The following is a 16687-nucleotide window of genomic DNA, read 5'->3' as shown; positions in this document are numbered from 1 at the left end:
GCCAGGTTTATTTTCTACTAAATGCCTCACTTCCAAAGTCCTCAACCTCTCCATCATGATCCAGAATAAACTCCAGAGCAACCCTGCCTGGCAACAGAGAATGAGTTACAATCACTCTAAAGGACAGTCTCACAACATATTTTCTAAAATATTTTCTTAAGAAATGAAGGAAAAATTGACAGGGAATTTGAGTTAAGGTCAAAAATAGGTGTTAAAAGGATGTTATAAATAGGGAAAAAGGCTAAGCCACTGTAGAGATTAGTCTTAGTTTACTCTGAAAGCCTTTTTTAGTTTTTTATTGCCTTCCACATATCTGTATGCCTTCCTCATATTAATACAAAACACAAGGGGAGTAACTTACCAAGAGGGTACACAATTCATTTTCTTTAAGACATGTAACAGTTTCCAAATAATTCTGGAAACATTTCTTCCATTTGGAAAAATGAATTTCCATCTCCTATGTCATAACTTCATTCCCAGTGGGAAAGCCAGGATAATGAAGAATAAAATTAGTTTTGGGAAAAAGAAAATACCACTTTTATTTCATGGTGTTTCTAAACATTGCCAACTTTTCAATTGGCAACACCCCTTGAATATATGGGTTGTGTGCCTTTATAGTTTTAATTAATTATCTTTTTTCTCTTTTTCTTTAAGAGACTTTTCTTTTTGATCTACAATGTAGTAAATACATGCCTGCACTCCTAGGATGCAAGAACTAGACTGACTGATTCATATTTGTTATATGACTATCACATTTGTCCTTTTAAACTGATTTATGAGGTATCTATTCTAGAGTATATTTTATTCTGCTCCAACAGCTACTAATGAATTCTTTGATGGTAGGTTTTTGTCACATATATTTCTCTTGGTTCAGGGAAACTAACCTGTTGGAATGTTCTGTTGAGGCATTTGCTTTTATATCTTGTGACATTTATCATTACCTAAGGCCAGCTGCCTGACTTCTCTTCAGTGCTCTGTTTATGGGGTTTGAACATCTATAAATGGAAACACTAGCTAACCAGAAATTATCGCCAGGGCTTTCTGATAGTGTCCTAGGCTCTCACAATTTGGAATGTCCTGTGACATCTAACATGTAAGCACGTCAAATTGTTTTCTAGACAAAATCTTAACCTCTCTACATTTCTCTCTCTCTCTTTCTCCCCTTCTCTCTTCATTCTCTTCCAACATGGAATTTGAAAAGCATGAAAAAGGAAGTTTATTAGACAAGAATTTAGAGGAGAAACTGACGGTAAGGCATGCGAGATTTAGCATGCACGATTTCTAATGTAATTGGCAGGGTAAAAGAGCAGCTGTCACAGATTGGAAAAGCTGTACTAGTCAGACTATATTTTTGTGTTTTGGTGGTCAATAACTTTGAAATCTTTGAGTTTCATGTGCTTTCCTGAAAAAATGTAATAAGGTATGTATAAAATTTCATTACTAGAATGTGGACGAATTTGATTTAGTTAAATGATTTTGTTTATTTCCATTTTAAAAACTGGAATCCATTTATTTTGAGCACTTGTTGTGATCATATCAACAATGGACGCTTGTTTTATTGATTGATATGAGGCTTATGGAGGATTCAAAGTTCAATTTTTCTTGGAGATATTGAGATTATGTGTCGAGGAAAATACACAAGTATTATAGAATACTAGAAAGTTGTATGGAGTAATTTTTATAAACATTTGTCATGGAGATAAAGTTAATTTTCCAGAAAGTTTTTCACTTGTTTTTGCTACAGAAGTTGAATAGTAACTTTAGCTTGATGCTAAGCAATTCAATGTCATGGAATAGACATAGTCACATATTTGCTCAACCATAAAATGTGCTATAACTAGGTTGTGCTGTTGGTAGTTCATCTGATGGGTATAGATGGTTCCTTATGTTTGTAAATTTTCCGTGGCTTCAGAGATAATATTAAATTGGGTGTAACTAATTTTCATAACATTACAAATTGCCAGAAGTAAAGCCATACAGAATATAGAAAGGCTGAATTCATGGAAAAACATTATTCTGGATATCTGAAGTTGAGGTTTATGCAGTATTAATGATAGTAAATCTTGGAAAATGAAAAAGAACCATTCTCGGTTGTGTTTTCATATCTTAAGGACTTAAAGAAATGCATTGGGTAAAATATAAGCTTTTCTTAAAGGATTCAGGTGATCATTTTGAATGTCAGCTGTGGACCTTTGCTCTGTGTGATTGTCCCATCATGTAATAGCCACACAAACGCTATCTTGCTTTTTGGCTATTTTGAACAGCTATACTCTTCTATAGAATTAACTGGGTATTTCAGGTCACAATTCTCACTCCAAACTTCTACGTGTAAGACAATCAAATTTTATTTAACCTTTCTGAGTCAGGTCACTCTTGCAAGATGAGGAACAGAGATAACTGATTTGAAGGAATTTGTGAGTATTGAAAACTATAATGCACAAGAAGCCCCTAGCCTATTTTCAAATGGTTTTTGGCCTTAACCTTAGTTAAAAGGTTATTTTTAAAGAAAGAAAAAGTTGAATGCATTTCAAAGCAAAAGGAAAACTATTGTAGGCTGAATGGGAAGGCTTAGTGATCATAAACTTTATAAAACTAAATAGGAATTAAATAAAATACATGCATAAGGAGTTGCTGTGAATTAGTATGGTATTTGTATTTCCTGGCAATCTTTGCAGAAAGTTTTGCAAATGAACATAGTGCATATGAGATGAGTGCACAAAATGAAAATGGTCTCTTGTTTGAAATGATTTGATGTATTACCATCTCACTTTCTGGAAGGTCAAACCTTCTATATGCACAATGTACCTTGAACACTGCTATGAATCTGGAAATGAGCAAAAGCCTTCCCTTAAGAAAGTGGCTACCACAAAGCTCATGAACATGGTTCTGGAGCAGAGGCCAAGGGCTAGCCTTCAATTAACTTAGGGAGAGAACACGTGAGAGTTCAGTACACGTAGCAATTGTGTGTACAGGCAAATGAGACTACATAAGTCAGACACTTCTCTGCAGAGGAATTCTGATGATGCAGTGTTATCCAGAAAAGGTTAGCTTATGCTCAGTATTTTCTATTTTAAAATGTTAGAAAATACATAATACATCTTTGAAGTTTCTGATAAAACATATTTTAAACATGTTGGCTGTTTATGTGGATAATCATCCCCAAACTTCAATTTGTGGAACATTGTGTTCTGTGTTAATACCAATATAAGACAATAAGACCAGCTAGAATGCTGAAGGTAGTTTAAAATTTATTCTGTGACGCTTGTTATGTTATGAAAATTATTTATTACAAGTAGTAAAATTTATGGTAGTTTTAAAAAGAGGCTATTTTATCATTAAAATATTTAAGTATATGAATAATATAATGTTGAATTACAGGATGCATCTTTAAAATTAAAGTTATATTTTTCATATGGATCTTTATAATGAATAATGTTATAGTGTATATCACACAATTAAATAATATGCATGGTTGTCTTTATTTGAAAAACGTTTAAAGTAAAATCTGTTGCAAATATATTAACAACATCTACAGTCTATAGAATTTTAAAATTTATCAGTTTATTCTACTCAAAGAGACAGATAAAAATAAAACAGGATCCTTTACTATATATCGAACATAAATTTTACTTTATCTTGTGTGAGTGAATTTATACTTTTAAATATTGATTTGTTTTTTGCTCTGAATTTGTTGCTCTTTGATATTAAAAACAAAGATTCTTGGGTGCTTACCAATTGAAGGTACCTCTTTCACATCCATACATCATAGATAATCAGAAGAAAAAGGAGTGATACTAAAATCTTTCAAAATTTCATAAGTATACTAATGATAAATGAAATTTTTCATAAATTGGACAGTGTTTTCCTAATTTTTCAAATGTAAAAAAGAAAAATAAATTAGTATAGACTTAGGCTTTTCATACTGAAAAGTCAGCTATTAAAGTTGTGTTGAATATCTTAGTCTTTGGTTCTGTAAAAGTAGATTACACTAAAGGTAATTTTGTGCGAAACGGTGGAGATGAGTGGAGGCAGTGAAGAAATTATTTTGCGACAATGTGTTTCAGTTTGTTTGGTTTCACAGTAATGGCTGTTGGGCTGAATGGACCTTTTGTTGTACCTGTCATGTGTTTCCCAAATTATGGTAGGAACTCTGATTTTCTACACTTCTCTGCAAAACGTGGTTCTGGTCTGTGCTCAAGAACATTCAGGAATGCATGAGGCAGTTATTTCCCCTGAGCGACTCATTTTATATTTTGGCATACTCAAGGCTGTGGGACACTCTGGAGGTTAATCTAGTGTTTCTTAAACCCCCTACCAACATAATGCATCTTAATGGGTATGCAATGACAGTGGATATTCTGAAGTACTTGTGTTCTCTGGAACATACTTTAGGAAGTGAGGTGTTCACATATGAATTAAGTTTTATTTTATTTATGAGTTGCATTTCCAGAATAGTAACTCACAGAGGAATAAAGTCAACCTGATTGTTTCTATCTATAATACAAAGTTACTGCTAGAATAATTTTACAACGAAGTATTAGTTTCTATTTAATATGTTTTAATAAAACAAACAGGTGGAATTAAAGGAAAAAATCCTGACTGCTCTCCAACTACTCTCTTTTGAAGTTATTAAATGTATCAACAAAGAATTTCACTTAGGTTTATCTTCAGATAAAGTTTCATAATGAGAAGGAGCTATTCATGTATTAATATAGTAAAAATGGTCATGAACCTCAGGACATTCTGATGTAATAATGGCTTCTTTCTCAAGAGATGATAAGAACAGGCAGATCTTATGCATAAATCTAATAATTTCTATTGCATCAGCATAATATGCCTCTAGAGATAATTTTATCTTTCCAGATAAAGAATGTTCAGTATCACAAAAATAATAATGAAAGAATATGTGTTATAACTCATTTTGTGTTGAAACTTTGCAGAAAAATTCAACATAATAGTCAATTTCTGAATATCATAAATAGTGCTTCCTTGAATAAAGGTAGCTCTCTGATATTAAGAAAGAAAATGTCTTTTGAAATTAGATTATTATCAATATATATTTGATATAAAGAGCCTCAAATAAATTTAAATTTTAAATTTAATGCTTGAGCAATTTTGACTGTCAATTTGAGAATGAAATTCAATGATACATAAATTAAGACCTCACAATAAAGCATTCTTCATTTCAGAAAAAGGGGTTCATATCAGTTTTTAATACAATGAAAGTGAAAAATTGGGTAAAATGTAAAATACAAAGTAATGTACACTTTAAAATTCTGTGATAATCTAGTGAATGATAGCTTTAAATAAGTTTAAATTAGTTAATAATTCATAGATTCATTAATACAAATAAAATTAATGAAGTTGTAAGATGAAATCCAGTAGCAATAAAACAAAAACAAAAGCAAAACCAAAAAACCCTTGGGATCAGTGCTTCAGTTATAATATCTGCTGTTGTTATCTGATAATGTTTGAGTTTTGTTGATGAATGTCTTCAGAGTTACATCTTAAATGACTAATAGGTGGAAATTTCTCAGAGAAAACAATAACACAAAAGATTTTCAGATACACATTTCTGCTGGTCCAGGGTTGGATCATGCAAAAGCTGGGAACTGGGATTGCAGTCCAGGTCTCCCACATGTGTCTAGGGACCCAATTACTTGGGCCGTCACCTACTGCCTCCCAGGGTCTGCATTATTAGGAACTGAAGTTGGGAACTAGAATTGGGAGCTGGATCTGGGTATCAAACCTCGGCATTCTGGTGTGGGGCCTGGATATCTCAATTGGTGCCTTCACTACTAGACTACATGTCCAACCATTTAAAAAATTGTTTTTAAATACACATTTCTGAACTTCTCTTTTGAACATGACAAGGTAATAAGGGCTGCTGTGGAAACACACATGGTGAAGAAAGGACTAGCTCTTAAGGCTACTATTATGCTTGATTTTTTAAAAAATAAATTATGAACTAATATGGTTAAATTTTACAATTTGGGAAATATTCTAAATATACAAAACAAAGACATCCATATTTCTCACATGGACTTGTGGTAGCAAGTCCATAATTATTCATCAGAATGATTTAACAATGGGAACAAGGATGGCACATTTCTTACAGAAATATATTTTATTCTGTCATTATGTTTAGTTATTTTTCTTTCCAATTTTGTCTAAATGGAGTCATTAGTAGGTAACAAGCACTCAGCAGGCCCTGACATACCTGTGTACCCGATACATTACCTAGACATTATTTTCAGTATGTCTCAAATGATTTAAACATCCTGTCTGACAAGGCTTCTTTATGTGATAAAGTAAGTGATAAATTAAATAAGTAGTAATGCTCTGGAGGAAGATCTATGGAAGGTATATGCATCCTAATATCATAATTGATTGCATTAGGATATTTTTAAAGATTGATTTATTTATTTGAAAGTTAGAGTTACAAAGAGAGAGGGAGAGGCAGAGACAGAGATTCTCCATCTGCTGGTTCACTCCCTAGATGGCCTGAACAACCAGGCCTGGACCAGGCTGAAGCCAGGAGTCGAGAGCTTCTTCCATGTCTCCCACATAAATAGCAAGGTCCAAGCACTTGGGTCATCCTTTGCTGCCTTTCCCAGGCTGTTAGCAGGGAGCTGGCTTGGAAAGTGGAGTAGCCAAGATAGTAATTGGTGCCTATATAGGATGCTAGTGTCACAGGCATTGGCTTTACCCACACACCACCATGCCTGCCCCATGCATTGGGAATTTGAACTTGAACCATCATCCATCCACTGCCTCCCAAGCTAATTTTGGTGATGGCCAAAATGAAGGAAAGATGAAAGTAAGCAATGGCATTTCCTTTTCTTTGGTATTAGATTATTTATTTGGAAACCATCCTTCCCTTTCTCTACTATTCATTTTGTATTTGGCCAATAAACTTGCTTTGGATGACCATTTTGTCTGAGTTATAATTTTGATGTTAGATATAAATTATCTCCAAACTAAGCTCCCCTAGCTGCTGACTTACATTTGTTTTTATGAGTGATGCTATCGTGGGGAATAGTGGGCATTCCAGCATCTTCACGCCTGTGCTGCTCTCCCTAACATGTTCGCACTGCTTACTGGGAATTCTACTCCTCTCCTTGGCATATCTCCCAGATTGTCCTTCATCAGCAGCATTTTTGGAATTTATTATCCACTTTTCTTCAAAAAGGGCTAGAGCTCTGTAATAAGTTGGCATCAAAATACTGTGTATAAATAATTGTTGTTCAAAAACAGATGATAGTGAACAAAATTTTACAATAAATTTCTCAATAGGCACCCCTTAACTGGAAGTCCCATGGAGGGAATTCAGAGCCAGTGTATTCTGAATTTCTGCATGTAGTGTCATTTATGAATTTTTAGTAAGATTAATTTATTTCCATTCTTAGGGAGACAAGATCTTTCTGAAAAGTCAATAAAGAGATTGTAGGATTGATCCTTCTGTACCAGTTATTAGTGAGTTCACTGATTAAGATCATGTTGTGGCATAGTAGGTAAAGCCATTGCCTGTGACACTGGTATCACATATGGGTGCCAGTTCAAGACCAGCAGCACCACTTCTGGTCTAGTTTCCTACTAATAGGCCTAGGAAACCAGTGGAGGATGGCCAAATGTCCTTGGGTCCCTGAACCCACATGGGAGACCTGAAAGAAGCTCAAGGCTCCTGGCTTCAGCCTGACCCAGCCCCAGCCATTGTGTTCATTTGGAGAGTGAACCAGCATATGGAAGATTTCTCCCTCTCCCTCTCCCTCTCCCTCTCCCTCTCCCTCTCCCTCTCCCTCTCCCTCTCCCTCTCCCTCTCCCTCTCCCTCTCCCTCTCCCTCTCCCTCTCCCTCTTCCTCCTTCCCTCCTTCCCTCCCTCCCCCATCCCTTCTTCTCTCTGTGTAACTCTGCATTTCAAATAATAAAATAATTCAATCTAAAAATGAGAACTGAGCCATCCCTCAAGCATTCCAAGTAATAATAAATTTCTACCTTTACCCTAACCAAGCATGTGTAGTTGCAGTCAGCAACAATGAATCTTAACAATTTGGTAGACCAAACTGAAAAACTAAATTATTGCTCTTAAATATCATTAAAATTTTTAAGAAAAAATTGTTCATTTTATTTGAAAGAGAGAGAGAGAAAGATTAATATTCCATCTGCTGATTCATTCCCTAAGTGCCTACAATAGCCACGGCTGGACTAGACTGAAGTCAGAAGCCTGGAACCCAATCTGGGTTTCCCACATTGGGTAGCAGGAACCCATATACTTGAACCATCACCTGCTGTCTCCCAGGATGCACATTAGCAGGATGCTGAGTCATAAGCAGAGGAACCAGGACTCAAACCAGACACTCCGATATGATATTCTGGCATTCCAAGCGATGTCTTAACCACCTCCCTTAAGTTTCTTTTGAATAAGAAATAATTCCATGCCAACTTCTTTCTGGTGTTCTTTCTATAAAGCCAGTACCAAATAATTTTTACAAAAATTCCTAAAGAATTTTTAGCACAAAATTAAAAACTAAAGAGGAAGAAAGTGAGAAGCTGTGATGGTGGTGACAATGATGGACAGCAATGGGGAAATTACCAAGCTATGGGACTTGAAGTCCTAAAGCACAAAATTGCATACTAAGGTGAGACTGGAAAAATGGTGAGTCAGGGTAGTTGCATGATGTATCCATGCACATGAAAAAGTTGGGGCATTATAGTATACATGTATGTGATGAGGACTTCTTATTTGTGGAAAGAAGATTTATCTCCTTAAGTGCCAGTTAGTGTGGTGAGAAGCATGTTGGAGCTCAGTCCAGGAAACCAGTATGACCGTTAAAGTTGCATTTGGGCAGCCTTCAGTGAATCAGTTAACCTTTGGTTTCCTTACCTACAAAGTGATTGGGTTGGTTTTGCAATTGTTATGCCCCTAAAATCTGGTAGTCTATGGAAAGTCTCTGCTGGTTGTAGACTTATGAAATTCTTTAATATCAAGTCATGCCTGTTTACAAAACAGTAGGAACCTTGAAGTATTTTCTTTTTTTTAACTTTTATTTAATGAATATAAATTTCCAAAATACAGCTTATGGATTACAATGGCTTCCCCCCATAACGTTCCTCCCACCCGCAACCCTCCCCTTTCCCACTCCCTTTCCCCTTCCATTCACATGAGGATTCATTTTCGATTCTCTTTATATACAGAAGATCAGTTTAGCATACATTAAGTAAAGATTTCAACAGTTTGCTCCCTTGGAGTATTTTCTATTTCTAATATTATCACTGACAAAATTTAAAACAGCATTCCTTGTTATTAGATGAAATCTTCCTTTTAGCTTAGAAATTCACAGTTCAGTACTCAGGAATTGAATGGAATTTTCTTTTGTTTACTTTCACTGAGAAACAACAAAGATTCTGGAATTGGGGCATGGATGAAATTGTGGAATAAAGTTGCATTCCAGTGCTTTTGTATCAGTGTCAGAATAAAAGTTTTGTTTTCTCATAATGCATAAAACAAAGGGGCAGGAAGAACAAGTGAGGAAAAAAGTGTATGAAGCCTGCATTTTCAATGTTATTCCTAAAGTGGCTTCTTTAGTTCTTATTCATTCCAGTTCTCACTCCCCCTGCAGTGGACCTGACACAGATATCTTAGTCCCTTTGCAGCTTTAATTTTAGCCCCTCTGCATTGCCGAAAGTGAGGACAAAATGGACGCACCCGAATGGCAAAGCCCTGGCTACCATTTTCAGTTTTTTTCTTCCTTTAAGAAAAACTAGGGCTGTGTCTATGAGAACCCAGGGAGGGGAGCTGAGAGTTGAGAAGTGAAACTGATAAGGATCCAGATTTCTACTTTATGGTTAAAATCAAGGCATCCAGTCCTTTGAAAACCACTGCTAATTAAAGCAGTGTCTGCTGATAATGTAAGTCTGAGACGCACTGTTTGAATGGATCTTTTGAAAGAGCTCTGTGTGATGGTGAATGGCAGATGGGAGATGGATGGATTGCAGGCTTTAACTGAGCTGTGCCTTCTCAGTGACATTTATAACATGCTGTACATGCAGCGAAATACTTTCTCGGTTCTCATTGTGGGAATTAGAATTACATAGCCTCCCAAGTATGGTTCCCCTAAGGGAATGACAAATAGACTGTCATATTAGTGATGGAATTACATTAGAGTCGTCAGTTTCATTTTCCTACATGACCTTCATAGAAATAAGGAGGTGATTTTAAAAAATTGATTAGAGGATGTTTGTAGCTTAATTACCGATCTGTTGCCATTATTTATAATCTAAAAATTTTTAAGTGCCTTTTACACATTTCCTTTCTCACTGAATGGTTGTTTCCTTGAATGAGTGGCTTCTGGAAAAGACATCACCCCAGCTGTGTTCTCTAAAATAGGCCTCGTACCTGTGTGCATGTCAGAAAGTAACGATTCAGAGACCACCTCATGGTTTTAAATACTAACTTGATGACATTTGTGTTGGAAGAAGATGAGAGAGCCTGTAGAATTGCTTTCGTGAACCTGTTATAATTTCTCTGGGGATATCTTGTCCTGGTGGGAGGCTGAAGGAAGAAAATGTCAGCATGAATTAATAAGCTTATCAAAGAGAGTGGGGTGTTTTTTGGAATGTATGAAAGAAATACAGGAAATGAGGAATTTTATCATTCCTATTTTATTTTTCCAGTGGATCTCAGCTTTCAGTCAGGGAATTCCTGCGTTTTGCTGTGCTCTCTGCTTCTGTTCATCCACAGACTGATTGATTGATTGATTGATTGATTCGTTCATCCTGTCCAGGAGTCATCTGCATGCAGCTTGTTGATGCCCAGGATGCCCAGATGCTGGGGCTCCCTTGCATGGGGTGAAGAATGAGAAGGAGGGGCTGATCCTAGGGATTTCCAGTGACTTCCTTTCTTTTTGGGCCCATGTTACAGTCTTGCTTTTGTAGAATTTTCCTCCTCCAACCCTGGTGCCCTCTTGGGTTTGCAAAGGCATGTGTTAGGGCCTCTTCTTGTAGCTACACTTTATCCGGCAATACCTGTCCATCTCCTTTTCATCTTCCAGGAATTTACAATGTGCTTTTTATACTGACTCTCCTCCCAGGCCTGACTTTTCACTGTTGTAGGTTTACTCATTTGAATTTCTTTACTCTACATCTTTACTTCTCTAATAGGGTCAGAAGAAGGATATGAAACACACATGTTGCATCAGCCTGCATGAACCAGAAGCCTATTTTTAAAGCTTTTTCTCAGTGCTTTACTGATATTAAATTTTTTTTTCAATACAAGGTGATGTGTGTTGTGGAATATCCGTATTCTTCCTTGAGAGATGCTGTGATATGGTTGTGTCACCTGAGTCCTATGTTGAAACTTAATCCGACTTGATAATATGAAGAGGTGGAACCTGCAAGGGGTGATTAGGTCACAAGGTTGGAACCCCAGTGGATGAAATCTGGGCTTTTATAGAAGGGTGCAAGGAGTGAGTTTTTCCTCTTTTCCTCTGCCATGTGAGGACACAGCATCTGTCCCTTTGCTGCCTTCTGTGCTTTCTGCTATGTCAGGATGCCTAGAAGGCACCATCTGCCATGAAAGAGCTTTCAGCAGATGCTGAGTCTGCCAGCGCCTTGATCTCAGATTTCCCAGCCTTCAGATCTGTGACAAAATAAATTTCTGCTTTTTATAAATTACCCAGTCTCAGGTATTTTGTTATAGCAGCAGAAATGGAATAGGAAGAGAGATAAACATCGTTATAAAAAACCATGATGTAAGTTTGATGTGCGGCATGCCCAAACCAAGTTCTAGTCACATAACTAAAGCCACAGCATTTCTGAAAGCTTGAAAACCGCAGCTAGCATGACAGTTATAATCTCTGCCTCCATTTGTTGTGCCACAGTGGTTTTGATGGTTCAATGGCAGGGACTCTGGGACCAGGATTCATATCTTGGTTGTTGTGTGTTCAACCCAAGTGATTCAATTTCTGCATCTGTAGCATGGGAAATCATTTGCCTAACAGGGATGTCACATGGACTGAAAAAGGGAAATATTTGCAAACTGGTTGCAAATAGTGAGTATTCAACCGATGGTACCGTTAGAGAAGTAAGAATTACAGTTGTATGCAAGTTACTGCTTGTGTCTGGAGAAACCCTGGGTTTATGACTGGGGATTGTTCTTTGCAGACAGAACCTCATGTGATTTCAACTCACTGATAGACCAGAAACTATGCCTACTTACCCACTGGGAAATGAGCCAGCATCAAAACTTTCCTAAGTTCAAATTTTATTTCTACCCTGTGAAGACTGAAAAAGGATAAAAAATAAGATTGTTTAAAACATTCCTGGGGCAGACATTGTGGTGAAGTGGGTTAAGCCACCACTTGGAATGCCTAAATTAGAGTGCTGATTCAAGTCCTGGATACTCCACTTCTGATCCAGCTTCCTGCTAATGTGTTCTGGAGAGCAGCAGAGGATTCAAGTGTTTCGGTTCCTGCCACCCTCATAGGAGACCTAGATGGAGTTCTGGGCTCCTGGCTTCATCCTGGCTCCACCCTTGCCATTGTCAGCATTTAGGGGAGTGAATCAGTGGATGGAAGATGCTTCTCTCTCTCTCTCTCTTGCTCTTCCTCTCCTTCTATCCCCCATTACTTTCTATCTCTGTCTCTCTGCCTTTCAATTAGATGAAAATAAATAAATAAACATAAAAAACCTCATAGTGCCTGTTCTGAAAGAAATGTGGCCTAGTTTTAGTGGAGAATAATTATATGAATATGAATACTATATAGACATAAGAACACATAGATATTAGGAAATGCAAATAATTCATGCCATACCTAATACGTGGTTCATACAATTAAGTAAAAAATATCAAAGCTGCTAAACTCAGGTGGGATATTTGTAGCAGGGGAGGCATACAGTCAAGTGGAAAGAGAATAGGGAAGGCATGCTGGTGCGTGGTATGTGCATGGAATGTTCAAAAGAACAGAAATATATTTAACAGTGCAGTATGGTTCAAAGAAGTTGTAGGCCCAGAGACTGTTTTTTATGCCTCTTACTTTCATCTGGCATTATCCTTCCTTACACTTAAGATATTTTCCTAGGAAAACAATGCCTCTAATAGTTTATTTTTTAATTTGAGAATTTTCCTACAAAATACATGGTCTCACATACTGCATTAGGGCCATAAATTGGTCCAGCTTTTCTGGAGTATAAAATGCAGTGAGACTTTAAATGTGCACACACCTATCAGCCAGGTAACTTTATTCTAGGATTTTTTTTAAAGCATGGAAATATAAACATATTTAGGTATAATGTTTATTAAAATTTATATAAAAGTGAAAATATTGGACAAAATAGGGGAATTAATGACTGGCCTATGATAACATAATGAGAAAGTTTAAAAGTGTTGGTATAATGAAAAATATATTCCCTTTGTTCTACAAAAGTAGAGCTATATAGATCCTTTTATAGATCCTCCATGTCAGCAAACATTAGCATGTAAATCAGTTGAGTATATGTGTGCAGCACATCTCTATTAGCCAAACTTTAGAATTTTTTTAAAAAGATTTATTTGAGAGGCAGAGTTGCAAAGAGAGGAAGAGACTGAGAGGTCTTCCATACACTGGTTTGCTTTCCAAATGGCCTCAACAGCCAATGATCCATATAGGACGCTGACAATGCAGACTTTGCTACTCCACAGCACTAGCTCCTACATTGTTTTATGACCATTTTTATTTCCTTGAAGACACTATTGATACCTATTTCTAAATATCTGAGTTATTCATGTGATGAGCAGATTTATTATTCTTATTTAGCCAGGTGATCATGTAGCTTATTATCTGAACAGCAACACTTTTGAGAGTGAATAGGGGCCTATAAATAATTACTTTAGGACAATCAGGATTGACACAGAAAGGTTAGGGCACATGGACACATGATATTTAACTTACCCTTAGGCAGAAACCTGGAAATCAATGATTCCTGGGATTTGAGCATGCTTCTAGACTGTAAAACTTGGAAGAATTCTCTGATAGATAAATGCTGTTTATCTCTGGTTTTAGCAAAAGGATGGGGAATACCAAAAGGACAACTTGAGTCTACTTACTGACATCCTTTCCAATGGTGTAAACTTAGTTTTTCTTTGTGTTTATCATGTGTCCTGATCAGTATGAGTTGCTATCATAATATGTCATAGACTGAGTGGCTTATAAATAACAGAAACGGAGTGGGTATTTGGCTCAGTGGTTCAAATTTGCCATTTGGGACATACCACTTTGTAGTGCTTGGATTTGAGTTCTGGCGTCACTCTCCATTCCAGTTTCCTATTAACTTAGAGTCTGAGAGGCAGCAGGTACTTATGTTCTTGCCCTCCACGTGGGGGATTCTGATTGAGTTCCAAGTTCCTAGCTTCAGCATGGCCCAGCCATGCTACTGTGGGCATTTGGAGGAGTGAGCCAAGGGATGGAAGATCTCAACTGTCTGTTTTTGTTTCTCTGCCTTTTAATAAATAATATGAATGAGTAAAAATGACAAAAGTCACCAAAAGGATAATTTAATGTTATGAAATACAAACCAAAATGGAAATGTATTTCTCACAGTTCTTAAGGTTAGAAGTCAATGATTAGGGTCACAGCATGGTTATTTTCTGGCCTCAGTCCTCTTCTGAGTTATAGACTGCCAACTTGTATCCTCATGTGGCACAAAGAGGGGGAAAAGTCTCTGGAGTCTCTTAAGTCAGGTCATCAGTTCCATTCATGAGGGATTCATTTTCATGAACTTCCAAGTGCTCTACCTCCTAATATTGTCACATTAGGGGTTAGACTGAAGAATGAAGGCCAAAAATGATTTGTGGATTGATATTTATCTGTGCAAAGGTTGCACTCACTCTAGAGTAAATGAGAAAGATAGGAACAATGTAATTTTTTTCATAGGATAATTTATATTAATTCAATTTATTTAAAGTATTCTCCTTTTTGAGGTTATATCCTGTCTCTTTTTTTGGTTTTACATTTTCCGCTCTATTTATAAAATTATAAACATTTCTTTAAAAACAATTACTGATCCATGAAGTCCAAAATCCATTCTTTCTGACATTTTGCTCTCTGCATTCAGATGTCTTTTGAAAGGTATAATGAACTTCCATGTTTTAAAAAATAATATTTACTTATTTGAAAGGCAGAGAGACAGGGGGAGATAAAAAACACACAGACACACAGACACACAGGGGATGGGGGTGGAGGAGAGAAAGAGGGGGATATCTCCCATCACTCATTTACTCTCCAAATGGCTGCCACAGCCAGCTCTGCGCCAGGCTGAAGCTAGGGGCCTGGGATACCATCCTGTTCTCCCACATGGGTCTCAGAAGTCCAAGCACTTGGGTCATCTGCTGCTGCCCGACTGGTTCCATTCAGAGAAGCAGGGTTCAAATCAGGCACTCTGATATGGAATGCCAGTGTTAGAATTGCCCGCATTTGCTGTACCAGAACACCAGCCCCTGAATTTTCATATTTTCATCATTACCACTGTGACTTCTTAGCATGTTTTCTATATTATACTTTCTTGCTTCTTCTAGAGTCTTAATATTCATATTCAGCAAACCACTTTTATCCATTTTATCATTCTTGTCACGTATGTAAGCAAGCATATTTACTTTTTACATTAATTAAATTAGGCTTAAAACTAACAAAGATGTTGAGCATATACTGATAAGAGATTACATTCCTGTCATACAAGTTAATAGAAGTAGAGTTTGCTATTTGGAAATATAATAACCATATAATCTCCATAAAATATATAAAATAACTTAAATAGTTGCAAATATTGGCATTTTTAAATCTTTGAACAATACAAGTTTCACTTATAAAAGTGATTAGGAAAACTGTGTAAGGTTTTGGAAATTGGTATTTCCTGTAATTTTGGAGCATTTTATGTAAAATGTTTAGTGGTTTAAGTTTGACTCTCATCTTGGTTTCCTGTGTAATTTGTTAGAGAAAGTGGAACTATGCGATGACATTTCATGAACTTTAAATCATTCTCTTCTGAAAATCATGCTGGGAGCTGCCATTTAAAAACAAACAAGCACAAACAAAATAACTCAAGAGGAATAAATATGTTGGGTTTAAAATGAGTGAATGTTATTGAAGTGTATTAATGGCCCAAGCTATCTCAAAGCCAGAGCTCGCCTGTCTATCAAAATGAAAGACACCGTGCACCTTTAGCATGGTGCAGATGTGGGCGTTGTGTCTCTCAGGTTTAAAGTCTGAATGAAATACATCTCAGTGACCGAATCACAAATTAGAAAATTTCCTTTGGCAAGGTGGTAAACTGGAATTCAGTTTCAGATGAATGACTGGAGGCTTATCTTATTTGAGAAACTGTAGGATGCTGCTTTACTCAGCAAACAAGATAGGAAAAATAAGAGTGCTGCATTTTATTTCTGCCCTAAATCACCCAATCTCTCTTGATTTTTTAAAATCCATACAATAAAGTTGAATTGTATATGAGAGATGTAATATATACAGCAATCCATAGCTATGTCCATCGCTTTGCATGTATTCTGAGTTTTTAGTTGTATGCTGAACTGTTCAGCCATGCTGAAATTTTAATCCTTTTCAGTTCAACAGCAAATAGTAAGTACAGAATAATTCACTCTCAGTTACTCAGAGCACTTAGAAATCTGAAAGTGGCTTCTCAGCAGAAAATGAATAAG

General features: G+C 36.5%; 1 protein-coding gene across 43 annotated transcripts in view; it reads left to right on the top strand.

Annotated features, from left to right (window-relative positions):
* Positions 1-1027: 1027 nt before the first annotated feature.
* The window catches only part of MLIP (muscular LMNA interacting protein), a 314125-nt gene continuing 298465 nt past the window's right edge, over positions 1028-16687 (top strand). For 14 of the 43 annotated variants that reach the window (XM_089333131.1, XM_089333126.1, XM_089333123.1 and 11 more), the window contains exon 1: positions 1043-1249. In XM_089333131.1, the coding sequence (XP_089189257.1) occupies positions 1187-1249 (63 nt within the window). In that variant the 5' untranslated portion in view covers positions 1043-1186. Of the gene's footprint in view, positions 1250-16687 lie in introns of all 43 variants that reach the window. The other 29 variants (XM_070073968.2, XM_070073956.2, XM_070073948.2 and 26 more) reach the window with 4 other exon arrangements.

The sequence above is a fragment of the Oryctolagus cuniculus genome, chromosome 5, assembly GCF_051225735.1.
Source record: "Oryctolagus cuniculus isolate XC-2025 breed Fujian yellow rabbit chromosome 5, ASM5122573v1, whole genome shotgun sequence".
Taxonomy (NCBI): domain Eukaryota; kingdom Metazoa; phylum Chordata; class Mammalia; order Lagomorpha; family Leporidae; genus Oryctolagus; species Oryctolagus cuniculus.
The sequence above is the reverse complement of the archived record's forward strand: the minus strand, read 5'-3'. Positions and strand labels throughout refer to the sequence as shown.